This window comes from Telmatherina bonti (assembly GCF_933228915.1).
Source record: "Telmatherina bonti genome assembly, chromosome: 5".
Lineage (NCBI taxonomy): Eukaryota > Metazoa > Chordata > Actinopteri > Atheriniformes > Telmatherinidae > Telmatherina > Telmatherina bonti.
The window spans coordinates 21,132,150-21,155,633 of NC_136623.1; the positions used below are offsets into that span (position 1 = coordinate 21,132,150).

General features: G+C 37.7%; 2 protein-coding genes across 3 annotated transcripts; one reads left to right on the forward strand and one right to left on the reverse strand.

The window, feature by feature from the left end:
* The first annotated feature begins 210 nt into the window (after positions 1-210).
* slc25a40 (solute carrier family 25 member 40) lies at positions 211-6,540 on the forward strand. The gene is made up of 10 exons (XM_079240455.1): positions 211-378; positions 573-678; positions 1,156-1,215; positions 1,315-1,409; positions 1,622-1,689; positions 1,904-2,028; positions 2,659-2,942; positions 3,070-3,151; positions 4,826-4,906; positions 5,002-6,540. The coding sequence occupies exons 2-10, from the start codon at positions 579-581 to the stop codon at positions 5,133-5,135; spliced, it is 1,029 nt and encodes a 342-aa protein (XP_079096581.1). The 5' UTR covers positions 211-378; positions 573-578; the 3' UTR covers positions 5,136-6,540.
* An 840-nt stretch (positions 6,541-7,380) lies between these two features.
* Positions 7,381-20,462, reverse strand: rundc3b (RUN domain containing 3b; the record flags this gene model as incomplete). Of its 2 annotated transcripts, none has more annotated exons than XM_079240452.1 (11): positions 7,381-7,526; positions 7,608-7,729; positions 8,206-8,352; positions 9,018-9,175; positions 9,441-9,615; positions 10,344-10,424; positions 11,732-11,821; positions 11,971-12,056; positions 14,348-14,481; positions 15,685-15,800; positions 20,368-20,462. In XM_079240452.1, 11 exons carry the CDS (start codon positions 20,460-20,462, stop codon positions 7,381-7,383), a joined length of 1,350 nt encoding a protein of 449 aa, XP_079096578.1. The 2 variants fall into 2 exon arrangements, with proteins under 2 accessions (XP_079096578.1, XP_079096577.1); XM_079240451.1 differs by having other exon boundaries at positions 7,590-7,729.
* Between the last annotated feature and the right edge of the window lie 3,022 nt (positions 20,463-23,484).

Below are 23,484 nucleotides of genomic sequence, written 5' to 3' on the forward strand. Positions count from 1 at the left end.
TTTAAACCTAAAATTGACTATATACATATATAAATTCAAAGCAATAATTACTAATACATTTTTAGTCGTTACATTTGATCTACGTGTTGTATATATTTTTATTTTACTAAGAGAAGACACATATTTACAAGCCAGAATGTGCTTACGCGAAACTATTTTATTATGTCATCATGTAACGTCTGGGGTGTAAACAGACATGCTAGTGACGACCATACAGTCTGTGGTTACGACCTCTTGCACATGGACACGTGTATGGCCAATGCTTTCCTCCTCAAGCCTTTAGGGCAGCCGGTACGGCCGATCTGAGAAAAACTTTAATCCCAAAGAGGGATGCTTGTGTTCAAGAAAGAAGTTGTCGATGCTGGGATATTTTAGCAGGTAAGAAGATTGCTAAGCTAATCAGCTAACCAAGGTTAGCCGAGACTCGTATCGTGCAATGTTACATTTAGCATGGCGTACCAGTAACACAGTAACCAGATCATGAATCATCTTTCAAAGGAAGTTGGTGTATAGACTTGTTGTGGTATATTAAATTATGTATGATGTCATGCTGTAAAATATGATTTGTGAAGACAGATATGAGTGGCCAAAGCTCTGCTTCTCCTGCCAATGGTGGCATTACCCCCATCCAGCAGATGGTGGCATCTTGCTCCGGAGCCTTCATCACATCTGTGTTTGGTGAGATACCCAGAACTTAACATCTGTCATCACTGATGCCTTTTTTAACCCCCAGTCAGATGTGGCAGTTCCTGGTCCAGAAAGCAAAAGTCCTGTACAAAGTTTATTTGCCAGGTAAACGAGCCCGTTAGTGAAAACACTTGCTCTAAATGTACAGGCAGATCCAAAATTATGGCAGGGCTTTTACTTTCTGGACCAGGAATTGTCACCTCTGTCCCCCGTCACTGTGTATTAGTTACTACTGCAGGTTGTAGCTCCACTATTAGTCAGATGATCTTCCTATGCTGTCAACTTGATTGTTAATTGTTTGTGTAAGTTACAGGATAGGTTTTTGGCATTATAATGCTTTTTTTCCAAAGCTGTTGTTTTAGATAGCTCTAGTTTTTGTTAAATGTTCTGATGTATATATGTAGGGGAAACTGATTTGTGTGGCAACGCCATAGTTTACACAAATGCTGATGTTATTGCTCTTTTCAGTTACACCTTTAGATGTTGTGAAGATCAGACTGCAAGCCCAGAAAAATCCTTTTCCTAAAGGTACAATGAATAAAAATATACTCTCTTTACACAGCGCAAAGCTTAGTATGGCCATGTAACTTAACTGTTTTTGTTTGTGTCCCCCCCAAATCCTCTAAGGCAAATATTTTGTCTTCTGCAATGGCCTTATGGACCACATATGTGTCTGTGAAAATGGCATCTCAAAGGCCCCTGGACACTTCAGTGGCACCTTGGTAAAATTTCACACATGTATTAATCATCCACTTGCTGCAACAATCATTTCTAAAAGTTTATAGTTAAACAGATAAGTTTAATGTCATTTTTAAAGTTTTGTTAGTGATTTATGCAACCTTTTCCAGTACATATAAATTAAAACTACAAAGGTACATTATAACATTTAACCTCAGATTGGCAAACACTTCTCCCACATTTTACACCACTACAGGATGCTTTCATCAAGATAGTGCGCTGTGAGGGAATCAAATCATTATGGAGCGGTTTGCCTCCAACACTGTGAGTGTGTAGTCTTCCATGTCTCTTTTTTCTTTAGTATATCATTGTGCAATATTCTACCAACCCTCAATTTAAAAACAAGTTTTTGAGCACATATCATTGAGCTTCTATTTTATCCTGTGACTCATTCACTCATTTAAGAATGTTTATTTATTTATGGACTTTCTTTGGTTTACTTTTACCGACTTTAACTTCCTGTGTGTTGTCTTCACAGTGTGATGGCAGTCCCAGCCACAGTGATCTATTTCACATGTTATGACCAGCTGTGTGCAGCATTGAGGGTGAGAATGGGTGATCGTGCTCAGGAGGCTCCCCTCCTAGCAGGAGCTATTGCAAGAGGTGAGCTGACCACTACCTCATCAGAAACTCTGTATATATTTTGTGAAGCTCTGATATAAGTTGTTCTTCAATATTTGCATACAATACTTTACAGATTGGAGGAGATCTACATATTAAAAATGCACTGAGGGAAAAGATCTGTTTTGAGTCATCACTGTCAGATTGAGTTAATTTTAGCAGTTAACACGTAGCATTACTTTATTAAAGATCTGGATTTAATTTTCTAATTTATTTTTGCTATCAAGCAACCATCATTTTTGTCCTATGGCTTTTCCTTAATGAAATTTTATCCAACACCAGATTTCATTAAGCAGAAGTGAGACACATGGTGGCCCAGAGTCGCTATCTCTGATTCCTCTTTTATTAACTACCTTGAAGCCATTATTAATAAAAAGCCTGTTGATTGTAATTTAATTAATATATTTTTTGTCATTTTAATTATAAGTTCTATTAATAAAAATGCTTTTAATCCACTTTATCTTATTTCGAATGCAATTTTTTTCAACAGTCTTTTTATTTGCAGCATTATGTTTCTGTTCACCCCAAACTTTCAGTCCAGCACAGGGTGGGATGTTTTTTTGTTTGTTTTTTTTAACCTGTCATCTCTGTATCACATCCTCTGTGTTTCAGTGGGTTCAGCGACAGTGATCAGCCCACTGGAGCTGATTCGCACAAAGCTTCAGTCTCAGAGACAATCTTACCGGGAGCTGACCGACTGCATCCGTTCTGCAGTAGAAACAGAAGGCTGGCTGTCCTTATGGAGGGGTTTGGGGCCTACGTTGCTCCGAGATGTACCCTTCTCCGCCATGTACTGGTACAACTATGAGAGGGGAAAGAGCTGGCTGTGTGAATGGTATGACATCACAGAGCCCACCTTTACCATTACCTTCATATCTGGAGCAGCGTCCGGATCTGTAAGTTCCCTGTAGCACATTAATTACTATGAGCACTTTAATTAATCTTCTAAAATCATTTTATGTGAAGTAAAGTATTTTATACAGAAGTATACGATAACAATCTCTTCATATTTTTATCTTTCAGCTTGCATCTATTGTGACATTACCCTTTGACGTCGTTAAAACAAGAAGGCAGGTGGAGCTCGGGGAACTGCAAGCAAAAAATTGTAATTATGATGTAAATCACAGATTATTTACGATGATAAGATGTTTGTAAACAGGTTTAACTTTATTGATTTCTAACCAGAGATAATTTTGCTGTAGCAGTTCATTAGGAGATTATTTATGATGCTTAAATATGAAGTTTTGAAGAAAGAAAAAAAATGCTTCTTTTTTTTTTTTTTTTCTCTAGTACACAACAATCAAACATAAGCTATGCAACTCATTGCTTCAGAAAATCGTAATCAAGACAGCCATTGACTCTTTTTCTTCTTATCAAATAGGCCTTTTTTGCTGAGATTAACTTGCAGGGAGTTCCTGGTACTCAACAGGTTCATTCACACACTTACAGGCCTCGTGACTGTCTTGTAATTGTCATGTGACTGTCGTGTGGCAATTGTCAAAAGCAGAGTCAAGGCCTGGATAAGATGGACTGAAACTGCTGGAGGCATTGTGTTGTAGATTTTAATCTTCAGTTGAGTAATGTTTAGCCCATTTGGGTACAGATGACTGTCTTTACCCCTTCCTTAAACCACTCCTCCTTAAATACATCATCTCTCTTTTTTTGTATTCTGCCTGCTGAACTGGTTCTGCATTGAGCATTTTTGTCGTGATTGTTTCACTTCCCTAATGTGGAGGTCTCAGTACTGAAGAATCACAGGCTGATTTAAGCCCTTCACCCCTTGTCAATAGAATCTAACCGCATATAACCTTAAAACAATTACAAGACAAATCATAATGCAAATGCGATACTGTCAGAGTGGAAAAATTATTTTGCTTCATAAATCCTAAAGGAAATCAAACACTGAACATTAAATGTCAAAGGGATAAAATAGCATTACCTTCAAACTTTTAGGACCTAACGCATGAAAAAAGTGGTGAGAAAATTAATAGGAGGCCTTCATTTGGACAATTAACATCTAAAAAAAACTAGATATTTACTACTTCTTACCATGTGATGGTCAAAAATGTCAAAATTGTGATTTTGACATTTTGTTTAATCTGCTTTCAGATGTCAGTTAAAGGGACAGACAACCAGTTTTTACCATAAAGTGATGCCAAATGTTTCAGAAACAGTATGTATCATATATATCTCATGTGGGGCTCTTAAGGCTTAAGTTCAGCAGAAATTCAAACATTTTTAACATACCCCAAGTCCAATATGAATGACTAATGAAAAGCCTCACTGTCTTTCACTTTGGCAAGACTACACATATCCATCAACTTTAATGGCAGTTGGGTCTGGATTTTTATGCATAAATTACCAACAGTACAGAGATGGAAAGCAGCAAAATTTCCATAACATCTCCGCTGGATTGTGTTGACAAAGAGGACCTTAAACTGGTCTTCTAGTGCTGCTGAGCTCAACTTAATTCTTTGGGCTTGTTGATCCCCTCACATCACAATGCAGTTCGTACAGACATGATATTATAAGGCTATATTAACTGATGGATGTTGAACAGTACAATTGAATTTTTTTTTTTATTTATTAGGATACAAACCACCAGACGTGCTAATAAATTATATTTTTGAAACTACAAACACTTTACTTAATTTTTCCCAACTTGGAAATTATAAATTCCAGCTCCAGAGTTAAAATGAACAAAGGTAGAAAACTACTTGTCTTCACTGCAGAAACCACTAAGGGTTCTTTTAAATTTAAGTGGTGTGTGTCTTGTCAGTACCCTGGCAGATGTCGTCTTCTACCTTCACTGTGATGAGAAGGATTGTGGCACAGGACGGCTTCCGTGGACTGTTTGCAGGTAGGTGCTCATCTGACATTTTATGGATCATATTTGTGTCTGTCTAAAGTTACATCATGTGTACAACCTAGTCTTTTGGCTCATGTCTCTGCCAGGTTTCCTCCCCAGGCTAATCAAAGTGGCCCCCGCCTGTGCCATCATGATCAGCACTTACGAGTTTGGAAAGGCTTTTTTCCGAAAACACAACCAGGAGAAACTACTTGGTCTGCTGCAGAGCAGCAACACATGATGGATCTCTATCCAATAATAAACACAATCAGAACTACTGAAAGGCCACATCAGGAGGTGAAAAAAGCTTATTTTGCCAAATTAAAAAAATTCAGGCAGAAATAGGAGTGAAAGAACAAATAATTTGAGCCTGAAAGATATGAAAGATTATCATGATTTGTATTATAACATTTTTATTTTAGTATTTAATATTTTATTTATAATTGTTTTATGATCACTGCTACAGCTTCTACACGCACATCTGATAAATAACTAGTTTTTAATCTAAAAAAATATGTAAAAGATTATGGTTGGGGATATTTGACAGCCAGCAGATGGCAGCTGCAGTCTCGATGAATATCTGACGTGGCTGTCACTCTGGGATCATGTGCACTGTGCCTGAAATGTAAAATTACTTTATACCTCAAGTGTGTCTCAAGAGTATCCCTCTGAAACAGAGAAATTTCCCCATTTGAGCAGTTGAGCTCAAAGACTGAGTAACCTAACAGTGTAAAGATCTAGGAAAATGTACAGTTACAGCAAAGTGTGTGTAATAATTGGCCGGATTGAGGGGGACTGATGCATGTTGACTTAATGAAAATCAATTTCAAGCTTTATTTGCACACTGGTTACTGTTGACAAGAAACTTAAATGCCCCAAATTCTCAGTGTTATACCAAGAGGAGTTTATTTAAAATGAAAAAAGGTAAAAAGGCAAAGAAATCCAATAAAACAAATGCTCTTTGTCTGTGCAAATGACTGCTGGAGAAAGATGAAGGCAGATGTTTAAAGTTCAGTGCTGAGATACATTGCTAGTCACCAGAAATGGGAAATACTTAAGACTGGTTTTCTTAAACTTTTTTTTTTCTGCTGCATGTAATTAAAAGTGGACTATTACAAGTTCAAGTTGCAGTATCTAACAATAACAAAGACGCCCCCAAGCAATTTGATAATAATTAACAGTTATTATCAATTTGCTTCACTAAATTAAATTAGCAGCCAGTCTTTCTATAGAGAATATCCATGTTATTGCCATAAAAGGCACATAGAAGGCGTACTGTACAGAAGATGACTAAGAGCCTGTTTATGGTCGCAGATAGGTATCCAAGTTCATCACTCAGCCCACGTGGAGTGAAAGATTCTTTTTTTTCCAACACTGATGATGAAAAGGAAGAAAATGGCAAGCCGTAATTGATGCCATTTTGTTAGCAGTTTTGTGAGAATGATGCAGATGGGTGTCATAATTCATGACCAGTCATCCTTCTCTGACCATGTCCCTTCTGTGTGTGTGTGTGTGTGTGTGTGTGTGCGCGCGCAACTTTGCACTTCACAAAAGAAAAACCCAGACCGGTCACATCTTTCTTTGTCTACTCCAAAGGTCAGGTCTCCCAGCACGCACTGAAAAAACCCAATAAATGGTCCAAGTTGTTGATGCTTCTGGTGTTTGATCAACCGAAACAACATTATTCCATTACCAACTGAACACAACCATCAACCAGTTTATATGCAGTGTCTTGCTGGCTAGTTAGGACAGACTTTGCAGATGGTTACTTGGTTTAGGTTGGTCACAATAAATCACAGTAATTGTTACACATTGTTCTTTTAACAAATGCTCCATTTGTGGGATTTAGCTGTTAAAAATACTGCATTTTAATAATTAAAGGGAACCTAGAGCTGTAGGGTGATTTGTTTGGTTTTTTTTTTTACCTGAGAACAAAACCATATGATGATGCACAACGCACAGCACTAACAAAACAATGCTGGTGAAAAACTGGAAAAGATAAACACACCAAAATGGAAGGAATCATGTTAAAAACAATGGCAACTGTGGCAGAACAGAAGAAATCAACAGTGATGCTTAAATCTGCAGTACCTGATCCGATCTACAGTCAGTGTTTTAATGTAACATTTCAAAAATCCTCTGAACATCGATGTGAGAATTAATACATCAAATGGTTTTGGGTTTTTTTGTTGTTTTTTTTTAACTAGATTTCCAATTTAGGAAAAAAAATGATGAGACACAGATGAAAAAAACATTTTATACACATGTTGATATTTACGTCTTTCACCTGTGTGTCATACCAAAACACACTGTTTAGTCTGATGGAGCTGGTCAAATAACATGCTGCACCAGATTCTCAGCTTGCAAACACAAACCTCTTCAAGCTCTTGGCTTTACATTCCAAACATTAAATAAATTCAGCATCACCTACGTTGAGAAAGTTCCTGGATTGTCCTGGTGGCGAGCTAATTATAGCTTCTCATTCTCTAAGAAGGTGTGACACCTGAACTGCTGATCTCTGTTGCAGGACTGGCCAAACACTCGCTTGACTTCAAGCTGGCCAGAGACTTGTAGCTGGCCACCGAGGTCAGGGAGCCACAGAGACCCTTTAATGATGGAGTTTCCTCCTTACCTGAAAGAAATTATACATCTTATTAGTTCCTGAGTCGGGTTTGGAGGATGTCTTGGTTCTTACAAGCAGGAAGGGACATGCCTTGATGAAGCCACTGAGTGCTGGTTGGCCTGGCCTCCAAAGCCAGTGTGTGTGATGGTCTGAGAGAAGTCTGGGAGAGGGTCATGTCTGCAGACAGCTGCTCCAGACTCTGGAAACTCTTCCTGCACCAAGAGGAAAGAGAATCAGTGATTCAAGACTCATGCATAGGCCACACAAGAGGAACATTATATTTAATGGATTATATCTGAATGTTTAATTTCTTTTCATTTTTATTCATAGGCTCTTTTCTATTTTTAGTTCAATAATTCAATATCACTGCATTCCTCCTAAAGTTCCTTTTGCCCTGACTATTTCTTGTGTGACATTACTAAATGATTACACTCGTGTTCTCTCCTTTGCCTGCATAGATCTGGTCTTTAATCTTTATTCTTGTGCTTATCTTGTCAGATATGCGACTTGAATGTGGCTTGTACTGTTTTACTATGTCACTCAGCAGATGTACCTCCAAGGTTTTTGCCTTATTTTGCATCACTGTGGTTTTTTTTGCCCTTTTATACCAATGCATAGCTATACCACTTATCTATGATATTTATGCACACAATTGTAAGGTTTACAAAGAAAACACACACACACATACCCCTCCCACTGTCCTGTGCTCTTCCTGTACAGCAGTGTATCCAAGGCAACAGCGTTGGCATCCAAGGCATCAGGAGATGGCCACTGATTGGTCAGGTGGGCCGTTAACTCTTGCCTGGACCGTAAATCGTTGTTCTTCAGCACAGTCCTGAAAATTTGATATAAATCAGCATTGACTATATATATATATATATATATATAGGGACTAATTTATGTATCTATCTCTCACAAAATGTTTGCTGAATAACGATAAAATCTTATTTTTCTTCCTGGGGAGTATTAACATCTCCCAGATCAACATCACCTTTCATGACTTCAGTGCGCCTTACTTTAAATTATTTTTCCTCCTTGAATATTCCAACTCAGACTGTCATCTCTGTAGTCTTAGTCATTATATTCCCTGCATTAGCATCCTTTTCTAAGCTTCTCGTTTTCTTTACTTTCTCCTCAACTTTGTTTTTTAAACGATATTTGCATTCAAACTAAGTCATTAGAGTGGACTAAGACTGCAGCATGATTACTGGATCATGACGCAAATCCTCTGAACACGTGCACTTTCTTTGAGAAAACATTTCACTTTGATTGGATTACTGATGGAAAAACAAAACACTGACACAGCTTCTCTTGTTGGATAAATGAAGCACTAAAAGGTGATTGATTGAAGAACACACAAGTAACAAACACTGCAACCTCCAGGCTTCTCGCTGGGTCCTAAATGTCACATTTGCAGTCAGATCTGCTGCAAAGCCCCTCATCTAATCGTTTGCAGCGTCACAAGCACTCACAGACACACATACAGCAGAGGGGCCTCACAGTTGGTCCTGCAGTTCCAGTATGATGTACTCAAGCTGTTTTTTCTCAAGTGTGTGGGAGAGTTGTGTGTCTGCTAGGCTTTGTTGAAGAGCTTTGTTGTGAGACACGGCCTCCGACAGCTGGGCTTCTCTTAGACGGACCAACTCTTCCAGGTAACCCTGAGGCAACGCAAACACACACACACACACACGTGTTTGTTTGATGTCATAAACGCGAGGCCAAATAAATGCATACGTTTTTTCCCCATTAAAAGAAAAAAAAGTCACAGAAAGATGCGTGTGTGTATAAAAAAGGGCTGTTCTCAGAATTTATTTTTCTACTGGCCTTTTGCAAACCAAGCCTCTAATTGTCTGCAGACTCCAAACAAAATGTCACACTTGCATATGTGCCTCATCATCCAAAAATAAAACAGTATAGACAAACCTTCTGCTCTAGAGCCATGTGATACTTCTGCTCAAAGCGCTTGCACTTGCTGACCAAGTTGCTCTGCTCTGTGAAGATTGATGCGGCGGTGGCTGTTTTGTCGGGGGTGCTGTTCTCGCTGCCGCTGCTTCCTAGTGTCCTCATCTCCTCCTCATCACTGCTGATGCTGTCTGAGCTGTGCAGAAAACCACAGTGCACATCATTCATCATTACAATGCATCCTGTACACCTGTGGTAGGCAATAGACACATTTCTGATCCAATCAATCAATCATATTCTATTTTCATACAAAAGTATCACAAAGTGCTTTACAGAAGAAAAAGCAAAGCTAAAACAAGATTAAAAACACGCCTTCACATGCAAAACATAATTTACACAAAGTCTAACACACACACACACTCAACATAGGTAAAACATAAAACACTCTCATTCAACCCCTCAGGCAAACATTAGACCCCAACAATGAGGAAGTGATATCTTAGGGATCCATCCACACCAGGACAGTAATCATGACTACAGAGGCCACCACTGCAAGCCCCACCCAGTCCATGGCAGGCCGGGGCACCCACCACTACCCATTAGGACAGTGGAGGACGCCACCAACTACCACCGGGCCCAGTAGGACCTGGGCCCCGTGTGTAGGATCCCAATGAGGAAAACACTGGAGAACACAGGAATTCTGTTTAAAACTTTAAAATATTACTACTACTACCAATACTGCTACTAACAATAACAACAGCAACAACAAATATAAACTTATAAATTATAAATGGTGGCCTCGCTTGAATGTAAACATCACTCTTTCGTATAATTATAAAACTAGTTTTATTATAATAGAATAAATATGTTTAGAAAGCACCCAAATGAAAACCTGTGTAATGTGAACCATATAACTTCACATACCTCTGTGTGAACTTCAGGTAAGGTGTGTAATCGATCACAGCAGGGCAGCTGCCATCCAGACTCTCCCCCTTCAGACAAAAGCTAAAAGAAAAGAAGACAGAAAATGTTCATTCTGTCCAGCAGTGCATATCTGCATATCTGTAAAGGCAGAGCTGCTTTGTCTTCATTCAGCAGGATTTACCACTAAATCCGAACCCTCACATCACCTAATTATTGAGAGTAAACTGAAAAGAAACCCCAAGATGGCAAACCGCTCATATCCATTTAATCATCTAATCTTTAACATTATTAACAGATTTTAGAAATAAAAATAAGCTGAACACTGTTTCCATTCTGGGAAAAGAGGTATTGATTGAGGACAACATATGTTCACCTGGAAAGGAGAATGAAGGCTGCAGGGAGTCTACAAAAAGGAACAGAGCATACTCCATGTCTTTGCAAGATTACGCCCTGCACTCTTTGTAGCAAGATGTTGCAAATACTTCTGTTAAAGTCTGTGGTGAAAAGTGCAATCTGCCACTCAGCCATCTGTCAGGGCAGCAACATAAGAGCGAGAGACTCAGAGAAACTGAACACACTGATGAAGGAGGGTGAATCTGCTGGGGATTGATCTGCAGCTCCTGAAGCTGATTATGCAAAGGAGAATATTGCACTGCACAAGCTGCTAAACAAACGTTTCTTCAGTCAGAGGTTTCTTCAGCTCAGCTGTCATCATTCCCTCTAAAGGTAACAATTCCTGCCCACAGCAGTAACTACTTTTTCCCTTTATCATTGTAAAAAAAGACACATTGAAACTAGTTTCATTCAATAGTTTAAAATAATATAACAAAAATCATACAGCTTTTTAGTTCTCATCCAAATCAGATGATGTTTAAATCTACATGAATTCAAAATAAAATGCAAAATCTCTGTGACTGTATTTTTTTCAATCATTTGTGATGTTTGACAAGTAATGGATTTCCTTTCATAAGTGCAGTTAAAATGTTCTTTGTTCCATCACAAAATGCAGCTGATGCAACGGGCCTCACATAAATAATGAAACATCTGGTCATGTGACAATGAAAAAAGACAACAATACAGGTTCACTGCTTTAGAAAAGAGGATCACTGATCTAACAAAAAGTAATTATCTGACTGACCAGATGTTTGTCTGGATGAAATAGTGGTTGAGATGCTGTAATTTATTATTATGAGTTATTTGTAGTCTTTGTTATTTTTGGTGTTTATTCCACTCATGAAATATTAATGTGATGTTTCTCTGATTTGGTCAGGAGGAAAAGCCAGCCCATGGTCTCTTTAAAGGATACTCTTATTCCTCTGAAGACTATGGACGACAGCAGTCAGAAAGCATGACTTAACTGATCAGAAACAGCAGACTTGAATCAGTACCTGAAGTCAATGGTGTTTAGTCCGATGAGTGTGTCTGCTAATGGTCCAGCTTCTTCTCCCAGAATTGTTGCTCCTTCTTCATAAAACCTCCTGCAATCAACAAACACGCCCAGAATATTGACTTAGATCTGTTTCAGAAAGGAGCGATCCCGCTGCAATAACTGGAAGGTTGAGTTCATGATGGGGGGAACTAACTGCACCAACGGAGCATTATCTTGCTGTGAGTACTACATAGAGACCTGGTGGTTTTGAAGTCTCTCAATGCGAATGAGATGTACTCTGATAGACGTTTCTCCATCAGGACGACTCTGATCCATGCTCTGCCCTGCACAGAGGGATGAACATTAAATATTTGCAACCACAGTTCTAAGAAAACCAAGGTGTTGTGGAAAATGTAAACAGAATGCAATTATGCGCTAAGCTAATAAAATTATGTTTATTCCAAACAGAACCTAAAACAACATCGGATGCAGACACTAAAAAGTGTCAGTGGTGGGGATGGGGGCGGCAGGGGGCAGTGTAATATACTTGCAGTACAGAAGATCTTTGCACACACTAAAAGCACCTCCTCTAACATGCAGCATGCCAAAATAATGGGGAGAAACTCCAAAGTAAACCTCAACCAAGCATCGACATCTAATCAAAACACTGTTTAATCCCTAAACAATTAAATGTGAATGCAATAAAAACTACAGAACACTCCGCTTTAGAACTTCTGCTAGTTTCTCTACTTCAAGCAAACCACACAAACAAGGTGTCATATGAAAGGAGAAACTCTACTGAACATAAAGTTGTCTGAATAAGAAGCAAAAATCATAAATCATCTCTTTTGCTGATTTATGACTAAAACTTTATTCTACTTAAAAAAAAAAACTCTGCTAATATGTTTTGCTATGACTGCTTTTGTTTGATATGAATCACAAATGCCCCTGCATTGTTCATGATGATCAATGGCTTTTATAGTAAAGAATGCAGTCTTCCCATGATCTTCCTGTGGCATTTTTTCTTAGCTGGTTTTACTGCTTTCTGGATCCTCATGGTGTTTTCTAAATTTCTGAATTTGGGGGCTGTTCCTTGATTTTCCTGACTGACCATTGAGATAGGTGTTGATTATTAACACCAGCAGTTAAAACATCTGGTAAACTGCTTAGGTTCACTTTTTTAGCTTCTGCACATTTTCCTCATCAAACATTACTTGACTAATTCTTAGAATTTCTTGCAAATTTAATATTGTCCTAGACTGGCTAGCCATCATTGGTTTTTGCTGAAAGGATCTTGGTTTTCTTTGAGCAGGAAATAACCATTCACACTGTCCACACTGTGCTACAGTAAAAAAAATACTCAAGACATTAAAACAAATCTTGATTATGACACTTCTGTTTCAATATCCTGTCTCAGTTTTTTAATTAGAGACAAAATCACACTATAGCTTTGAAGATATACTTTATTTATTTTGGCCATATCCTTTCAGAAAAAAGGCAGAAAATGGGCCTCATGAATAAGAAGTTAAACAAGTGTTGATCCAGATAAACAGCAGTGTTTTATGATAGTGTTTATTTGTTATTTCTTTCTTTGTATGGTGGAGCTGTAACATGCATTTCGGGATTGCACCATTAAGTATTTTTTTAAAAGGCTGACTTTTGGAGGTATTCCTGAGTTTATGCAGTGATTTCTTCAGAGAACCATGCCTGTCTTAATGCAGTTCCTGCACGTGAGCCTGAAAATCCAAAGCAAAAGGCTTTGCACTTTTACATTATGGAACATTTCTGAAATTATTCCGCCATTTTTACACACAGTTCATTCCAGTTTGGTGACTCTGCCCACAGTTACATCAGGGATGTAACACACTCTTTTTATACCCAGCTATATAACTGACCTGTTACCATATCACCTAATTAGCTGCCAAATAGTCCTAGTTGTTTTTACTTGTGCCAGTTACTTCTCCAGCCTTTTGTTGCCTCTGTTCCAACTTTTTTGAGATGTGTTGGAAATTAACACCTTCAGATTTCAACATCTGAACATGTTATTTATGTTCTATTGGGAATAAAATAAGTGCATATAGATTAGCAAATCCTGGTATTATGCTGTTATTTACATTTTAACACAGCATTCAGACTTCTTTGGAATTGAGGTTATACTTCACCTGAATGCATTATGTTGTTATTAAACATTGGTAAATTATAGGGCTGGTAGAAAGCATATAAAATATCATAAGGCTTTTTAGGCTTCATTTGAATTATAAAAAAAAAAGCCAAACTTGCTGTTGGTAAGTTTAGTTTGATAGACTGTTTACATATAATTGACTCTAGTTTTTTAGTGCATGATATAAGACATTTTGTTTGTGTTGTCTTGCTATGTTTCCTTCATTTCTTTTCAAAGAAAGTAATGCAAGATGGAATGCAATTACACAGGCTTGACTTGTGTTTTGTGTGTATAAATCACTCTGTCTCTTGTAGGGTTTTTTTTGCTTGATTACACACACATTTTTGGAGTCACATGCTGATTTAGTTCTGTTTTAAAAAAATCCAAATCCCTTTCTTCCTGCTTCTGCTTCTGTCTTGTTCTCCCGTTTGTATAGGAAAATTAAATAAGAGGCAAAGAAGATTGTTGCCACACCTTTGCTCTTGATGATCGCACATTTTCCATGCTCTCAATGCTTCGAATGCAATTATGAGGTACTTTACTGCAGGCAGCTTTTATGTAATCCCAGAAACTCCGAGGGCTCTCATAGCCAAACCAAGTTGTCTGACCTGGAAGAAAAAGATGAAAAAAAAAACAACAAAGTTAATTCATATAAGCATGAATACACATTTATTCTTTGTGCTTGATAATAAATAGTAATGGTGATGGAGTTGATGAAACTGCAATGACATTAAAAGTTTCTAACTTGTGTTAAAAGTTGATATGCACAGTCAAACAATCTTTCTATTGCTTTGAATCTTTTAAGCTTTAAGCGAGTTATTTTTTGTTGTCTTGTCTACCAGTTAGTTTGCTGCACACGGCAGAACCCCGACCATACAGAAAAAAAATATGATCATGGCCTGTGTAATTTCATCTCACCGTCTATTTATGTTTTATCTTTTCCATGTTCTGTGTTTTTCACTTCGTTTCATGTGTCATCATGTCACCATGGTCAGCCAGTCGTGATCACTTCTGAGTTTTGTTTTGTTTATCTTAGTCTTATATTTTGTTAATCCTCTCATGTCAGTATTTTGTGTTATTTTACTAATCTTAAAAAGTCATTGTTAAGTTTATCTGCCCACCTCTCATCTGTGGTCCTGCACTTGGATCCTTCTTCCTCACTTTGACAGTGAATTATACAGAAATATAGACAACTTTAACAGGGTTTTTGTCTGGCATTAAACAGGTTGTAGAAAATAAATTGATAAGTAATTACATCAGCTTGATGATTAAAAAAAAAAAAAGGAAGTGGTACTTTTTACAGTTCTTTCATTAGATTTCACCAATATCCCTTAAAATGCTGTTAACTATATTTTAAACTGATGTGAAAAATTCTTTTATGAATAAATAGGTCGGATAAATCACACATTTATTGGACTTAATGAAAAAGAATAACAAGCTGAGCCTTGAAGTCGGTAAACAGATGACATTCACAATACTCTGCTACATCTCATACTTTACAAAAACTTAATTGTCCTTGAACCTGAATCTTAATTTCAAATTCAATATTTCAGACACTGAAGTATCCTGATAACACGTTTATTTAAAAAGCACATGTGACCACAATATCCTCTGTTCATTTCTGGCCTGTGATTATTATCACAAATAATCACACTTGTAGTATTTGTCACTGTTCCTAATAACGCTACCAAAAACATCAAACAGAACGGAGAAAAAAACTTACACTGTGACTGCTTTGGCCATATGTGTGTGATTACTGGGATGTCAGAGGAGTATTTTTGCTGCATGCTGATGAGGGAGAAGTTTCATACCTTTCAGGCGATGACTGAGGATGTGCTCCAAAATGGAAACAAAATTAATGAACTCTGGAGATGAGTCATCTATTGTTTCAAAACAAGAGCGATCCAGCAAAGTTTTCACTGAAAACCTGAAAAAGAAAAAGTGATACATATACACTCATCAAACACACAACCAATAATTCAATCCATTAATAAACCTGGACTTATAAGAAAAAATTTACCCATTTTACAAAATGCCATCAGTTTTTTCTTGGATTTAGTCTGCAGACAATTTACTTCAAGGTTAAGCTACAAACTGCATTTGAAAGAAACTAGATTAGAATGTTTTGATCAATGCAGCAAGTCATTGACTCTCATTAACAAAATGGCTCTGATATGATCAAATAAGAACTCCATGCTTATTTGCATTAAGATCATATCTGCTAAACTACCACAGTCTTTGATGCTTTATGTTTATATTAACAATGATAAATCCCTGATTAAACTCGTGAAAAATATGATCAAACAGCTAACATGTCTGTTGTCATTTTCAAGCAAAGATGATACACATTTCAGCACTGCAGACTATGATGAAATCCGGCATAATTTGTTTAACAACTAGGCACAAACCAACCGTATAATCTGATTTCAACTAATTACACAGGAAGGAAAGTAGATCCACAAGATCCACAATGTATAGATGAACGCGGATGTGTGCGTAGATGTGTGTGAATCCTGCCACACTGTGTGTGTAGCTCTTCACATTAACTAAATAATCTAACTTCATATGTAAGTCTGCTTTATTTGCACCTCTTCGTTGCTTAGCAGCAGAGTGACCACACACCTTCCTGTGGAAAATGATGGATTTCCGGTATATTAACTTCAAGACACCATGAAAAACAAATCCGCTCCCACAACGCCACTTATTCAGATGCTGTTTCTTCAGTGTGACTATGCATATATTCATTCATTCATTCATTTTCTTTTTCTTTTTTTTTCTTTTTTTTTTTTTTTGTCTTGTCCAGCATTTAAGCAAGCAGACTGATGTTCTGGATGCTGTGTTCTGCTGAGCAAATTTATTTTGCCAAGGGGAACTTTTGTAGATGTAATGATCCCCTTGTATTTCTTGATTCTTATTTTATTTTTCAATTTGTTTTGGATAATAGCTTGTATTACAGAGTTTATGCTGCTGGACCCGACCGGAAAGGACAGGAAAGGGGCAGAAAGAGAACAGAAAAGAGAACATAAAAAAACAAAAAAAAAAAACAAAAGAAAGAGATCAATGCATACATGTATATGCACATACATACCCACCTACATATATATGTATATACACTCGCACATACATTATATATATACATATATACATACATACATACATATACACATACATACACATGCATACACACACATGTACACATACATGCATACATAAAGATAGATATACATACATACATATACACATACATACACACACACACATATATATATATATATATATATATATATATATATATATATATATATACATATATACACATATACATACTCACATACATACATATACACATACACATACACACACATACACATACATACACATACACTCACACATATGCATACATATATACATATCCATACACATACATACATACACATACACATACACATAAGTACACACACATACCCACCCACACACATAAATATATACACCCACACAAGCCAACTCTAGATTCGTGGAGAACAAAACCGTTGACAATCATGAGGACCAGAAACTAGCAAGTTAAGTCAAAAAGACAGAAAGAGAGCTACCTGCTGTTAGTGAATAAACTTGCTGGATGACTCAGTGACTGTGACACATGCAGAACATTCATGCAGAACATTCAGAGTGGAACGTGTTTAGAGAAGAGTGATCATGCCAATGTGACCCCGCCCGCCTACAGCTAGAGGAAGGCCAGGAGAACCCAGAGACCCGGGTAACCGACAGTCACCCCCAGGTACAGATCCCAACCCCCCCCACTCCAGAGCCAGCCATGCATCTGCCCAGGAGGTGGCGAAGGAGGTGCCCAACCAGAGTCCCCCGCAGTCAGGGGGAACAGGCCCCAGCAGGCCCAGGCCGGCAAGGGCCGATCCCGCCGGGCACCGGCCACCTAGGGCAGACAGAGCGCAGGCCCCAGGGCCCCAAGAGCCCGTGAGCAGCCCCCCGCCCCCGCAGGCAGAGGACACAGCCCACACCGACGGAGGACCAGGATCCCCAGACCGCCACCCAGCGGCAGCCAGGTCGCACCCCAGCGCACCAGCTGCGCCCCCGGGTACAGGACACCACCCCCCCACCACCAAACCACACACACATATACATGCATACCCCCCCCGCCCAACACGCACTCCCCTCACTCATATACATGATTACTGGTAGCGGTGTGACGGTGGTTGTTGGTTGCTCCTACAACTGCAGGAGTAGCTACGCATCTCCACTGTCAAAGTCACGACCTTTGCTGCTTGAATTTTGCTGTGAAACGAACTCCCCTTTATCTACTCAGGGCTTCAAGCTACTTTCATTAATTATCTATCTTATTATCTGTATTATCGCTGCTTATGCAATCATGTTTGCATATATATGCACTTTCTCACATGTGTATGCATACGTATGGGTATGCATATGAATGAATATTGCTCCACTTCTTTTATTTTTCCTTCCCCCTTTTTTTGGTTGAAGGTTAGAGCCCCTACTGTGGCTGAACTGGGTGTAGTGGGTTTGGCTACCGTCTGAAGTTCCAGAGATGTTAATGATATTGTGTACTATGTATGAAAAAAAATGTTAATCAATAAATTATTTTTTAAAAATTGAAACAAACATGTCTGATGAGGTATAAGGATGGTGTCTGCAGTCACAGCTGTTATGTGATTAATATAATTACTTTATTTATTTTGATTTCTGACAGTCTCAGCTCCTGCTGTGAGTATGCAAAAAAGATCAAAACAAAAACCAATTCGCCATGCAGTATGCTGTTAGTTGGAACAGCATAGACAATTTATGGAAAATTAGATGAGGAAACATTTAGTTTTCGTCGTTAAGTGCAACAGCAAACACCTCAAAGTTGCTTCATTAGTGTTTTGCCAAAAGGAATTTCACAGTTATGATAATCCATTTCTTTGTATTGCTTTACAAACATCACCATGACCCCAGAACTATATAGTTTAATTTAAAAAAGCCAACACATAAATGCAATTCAGAAATTAAAAAAAAAAAGCATTATTCTTTAGGTTTGACGCTTTCATATTATTGAACTTAAAGTGTTAAATAACAGTTAATCTGCTGATTTATTTACTTGCATGTTTAATATATGAAAATTTGAATGAATGATCTAATATAGACTCTAACGATCAGTCTCAAGTCCCAAAATTATGCTATTACTAATACTGATAATATGGAAATGCGTTAGGTTTTCATATTTGCAAAGCTGGATGGCAGGATGTTAATTTTGTGTGTGAAAAGAACACCCTAAAAACCTTTCAGCTACTTCACAGAGAAGAAAAAACAGTGTCTTTAAGACTTTAATTCCCCAAATGCCCAGTTGTTTCTCTGGTCTTCTCCCACTCCTGCTTATGTCATCCAGTAAGGTGATTGCTGGTGTGGGGGCAGGAGAATCTGGCAAAGGATCAGTCTGGTCAGCATACTGCACCTTGCTTTCCTTTTGCATCTGTGTCAAGTGACATTGTAGGAGGAAAGAGCCCAGCAGCGCTATTCGTAGAAATGTTTTTATTTGCATGTTATGTGTTCCCTAAAATAAGACTGAGCAAGCACCAGCTGGAAAAGGAACCATATTAATGGTGTTTCCTGAACTGTTGGTGTAAAAACAAAGAAGACATCTCTGTTGTTTACTCTACTACACCACAGGGACTGCCCATCTGTAACTGACATCTGTCAGCAGCACTCAAAGGATCATAAATCAATACTTAGATCAGTGTTTTGCACTTTGGATGACAAAAACCACACCGTGCAAGAAGATGATGTTTGTATGCAAATATATTCTCCATATTTAGCAACTTAGTATTTATAAATGCACTGAGAAATTAATTGAAGGTACCAAGTTCACACTGTTATTTTAGGGAATGGTTACTAAACAGTATGGACCATCCAATTTTGGCAGCTTTCTGCATTTTTAGAAGTAAAAATGACTTTCTGCTGTTAAATGATATTAATTGTGCAATTCATGGGATTCGAAGTGGAACAAAAACACAGACAAATAAATTGCAATGTAACATAAATTAAAAGAGTGCTAAGTGTTTCTGGTGGGTAACAGTTTGTGCATTTGGAGTAAAGTGTGGAGGTGGGGGGTGTACTTGCTTAATCCTCCACTGAATAGAGTGAAGGTAATTATAACTGCAAAGTGATGGCATGAATGTTTAATAAATGCTCAAGGAGTCTGTGAGGGGGTTTCTGTGATTCAGAAAGACTGTTGTACAGAATATGTTAATCATGGTACAGACTTTTAACCTGAGAACCTCCAGTTCAGTCAAGCCTCATCCAACACAATGACTGGTTTTTTTTTTAGTCTGATTTCTGATAAATGATGAAGCACAGACTGCACTCCTGCTCCATTTAAAGCGAAACTACAACATAAATATTAAAAAATCTGGCGTCAAAACCTCAGCAGCAGACGCAGCTTCAGCCTTGTTTTTATTAGGAATCAGAATAGCATGAGAAATTCCCACCTGCACACAGTGAGCAGGTTCTTCCTCTCCACCGCGGCGCTCCTGCCCGTGCCGCGCTTGCGGACGAGATGCTGCCCCACGCCGAGCGACGCCATTCTCGGGTCGTGACGATGTGCTGCTGACTTGCTTTGTCGGCACCAGAGGACCTGGCTCTGTTCGTCACCTCGAATGAATGCAAGATAGATGCTCTACACGAGAGGATGAAGAGGAGAAGGAGGAGGAGGACAGAAACCTGCGGCAAGCCGCACACACTAAATGCTTCCTGTCAGGACGTTCAAAATAAGAACATTTTTATAATATAACATAATATGATATAATATAATATAATATAATATAATATAATATAATATAATATAATATAATATAATATAATATAATATATAATGACACGATACGATGCAATACAATACAATACAATACAATATAGTATAATAAAATATACTACAATATAATATGATAAAATATACTATACTATACTATAATATAATATAATATAATATAATATAATATAATATAATATAATATAATATAATATAATATAATATAATATGCAGGCAAAATAAAAAGTTGTTCCACTGCTTGTAAAACATGGGTAAATATGTGAAAGTGCCAATGAACAAACAAGGACGACTCAACAACAGACACTTCAACAACCAAAATAAGTCAAGAAACATGACAAACCATATCTGTAGCATTTCAGAGTTGTTTCATGAATGCAGAATCTGTCTTGTCAAATGCTCAACTCACCTTACATGAGGTATTATCCAGAGCTTTGGTCTAAAAAGCCTCACACAGGATTAAATACTTCCTTCCAACACTCTCGTTTGAACTATAAACATTGAAATAGCAGCCAATAAACTAAAGACAATGTCTCTGCCAAGCGATACTTTTTCTACAACAAATTTCTTTGTACATGTTGAGGTGCATAAGGTTGTTGTTGTTGTTGATAAAAAGTGGGCAATGGAGTAAAAGGTCTGGGAATCACTACTATAATGACCATGGTGATCACCATGTATATGGTGATGGTATATGTTATACTGGTCTCATACTTTGATGTAGGACCACCATTTTTAATCATAATCAAGTACAGTTTTTTCACAGGCATCAACTTTCCTCCAGGCTCAATGTCTTTGAAGGAAACTCCTTTTATAGTCAATCCTGACACCTTCAACAAAAGCTCTGATCCCAAGAGGGGGTCTGGTAAACCAGGCAAGCGACTTGTTTTAGTCTTACTAGTTTATGTTTAGGTTATTTCTTTGTATTATGTTAGGAGATTTTATGATGCAGCTAAGCCAGTATGGGGAGGGAGTTCTTAAACCAGGAGGAAAACCCACAAGTGCAGTGGCGTATGGGCTTCTATGGGTTGGTGTGCACTGGAAGACAGCTTGGCTTGTAGCCTAATGCTGTATGTGATGTCCAAAGGCGGTAGTGTTGCAGTACAAGTTTTCTTGCAGTGGGTGCAGTGCAGTTGGGAGTGGCAGAAGCCCATAAAACTGCTTTATATCAAATGCAGACAGTGTGAAGGATTTAACTGGGATTTAACTGGGATCTCCAGAGCAAAAGATTAATTGCTGCATTAAAGTGTTCAGTAAATATGTATTAATTTATAAACCATCAGCTTTGTCATCCTTTGATTCCTGAAGTTGTGGGAAGCACACAGTAATATCTGGTAGAGACGAGGTTCATACCATTATGTTCATGAAGTGTCAAACATTTTAATTATTAATTAATTATTGATTAATTATTTTAATTATTTTAATAATCAATTTAATATAATTCAACAGTTTATAAAACTTGAGGTTGTTTCTGAAAAGGTAATCTTTTATTTATTCAAACCTTTAGGGATGTGAAAAATACTGATGAATGTAAAAAGGGTGTGATCAATTTGAACTAATTTCTGTGACAACTGCATTTCAGTCCATATTTAATTAGAGGGTGCCAACACACTCCAGCACGACTGTGTGTCAGGTGATAATCTCAGCATCTTAAAGGCACACCAGTGAGCACAACATAAACCCTGTAAATGCTCCAACCTTGCTGGATTGGTACCAGTTACTACTGACGCTTCTCCTGGATCATTCTTGGGTATCTTAGGGAAAAGGTCACATTTTTGGTTGTACTGAACTCTCACACCAGGATTTGGACATATCTGCAAGATGGAAAGGAGGAAAAATGCTAGCTGTTATACAACTGAAATAATCACACAATATAAATTCTAGTAAAAACACAATTTGGAAGTGTTATTGAATAAATAATCATCAGAATGTTTATGCAAACAGCATATTTCGGCTGAGGAGGGAATATTTGTTTAATTTTGCAATTCAACCTCAGCAATGTGTGTATGAGATTCGCCCATGATTATATTAAATGAGTGTTTATCTGTTCTAATGTTGTCTTCCACTATTTTCATGCATCAAATTGATATTTTCTGCAGACCTTGGCCATTAGGCATGTATGAGAACAAACAATGTCGTTATGAAGTCAGATGATGCCATCTAGTGGTTTCCCATGAAAACAGCAGACTGAGCTCTATTCAGCATTATGTCCAACCTGTGCAATATGCACAAAGTAGGCTTCTCGTAATAGTCGGTCTAGTACTAAAAACACTAGTGATCCACTAGTGATCTAAAGACGAGGCAACAAATATTACCTTTGATGGATAAAACCATTTTTTCTTTAAAGTGTGTGAAAATATACAAAAATATTCCAAAATCGCTATATAAATTATCTGACTTCTTCATCAGTTGGGTTTATGTCATCTAATTATATCAGATAAATCTGTATTAAGCTGCACATTTCAGTTCCACATAAGCCAGGAATTACACTTTAATAAGGAATATTCCAGATGATGGTGGAATATGTGGATGTCACATCTTAGTTCTTTGTTTGTTTGTTTATTTATTTAATTGTTTGTTTAGTTAAACAAAAGGTATTGACTGAGTAATTTAGAATCACCTTTATCAGTGCTTGACCGCTATAGTGATGTAAAAATAACTTTTAAAAAATTTGACGGGGGGGGCGAAGGGGGTGTCTCTATGAATGTTTATATAACCAACAAGCCACCAGGACGTGTATGTCTGCCAGCACATCACCGAAGGGTTTAGAAGAAAAAAGGTA

Coding starts and splice junctions, on each gene's coding strand:
- slc25a40 (XM_079240455.1), top strand. CDS start 579: ATGAGTGGCCAAAGCTCTGCTTCTCCTGCCAATGGTGGCATTACCCCC. Junction 1,690..1,903: donor AGCGGTTTGCCTCCAACACT/GTGAGTGTGTAG, acceptor TTGTCTTCACAG/TGTGATGGCAGTCCCAGCCA. Junction 4,907..5,001: donor CTTCCGTGGACTGTTTGCAG/GTAGGTGCTCAT, acceptor TGTCTCTGCCAG/GTTTCCTCCCCAGGCTAATC.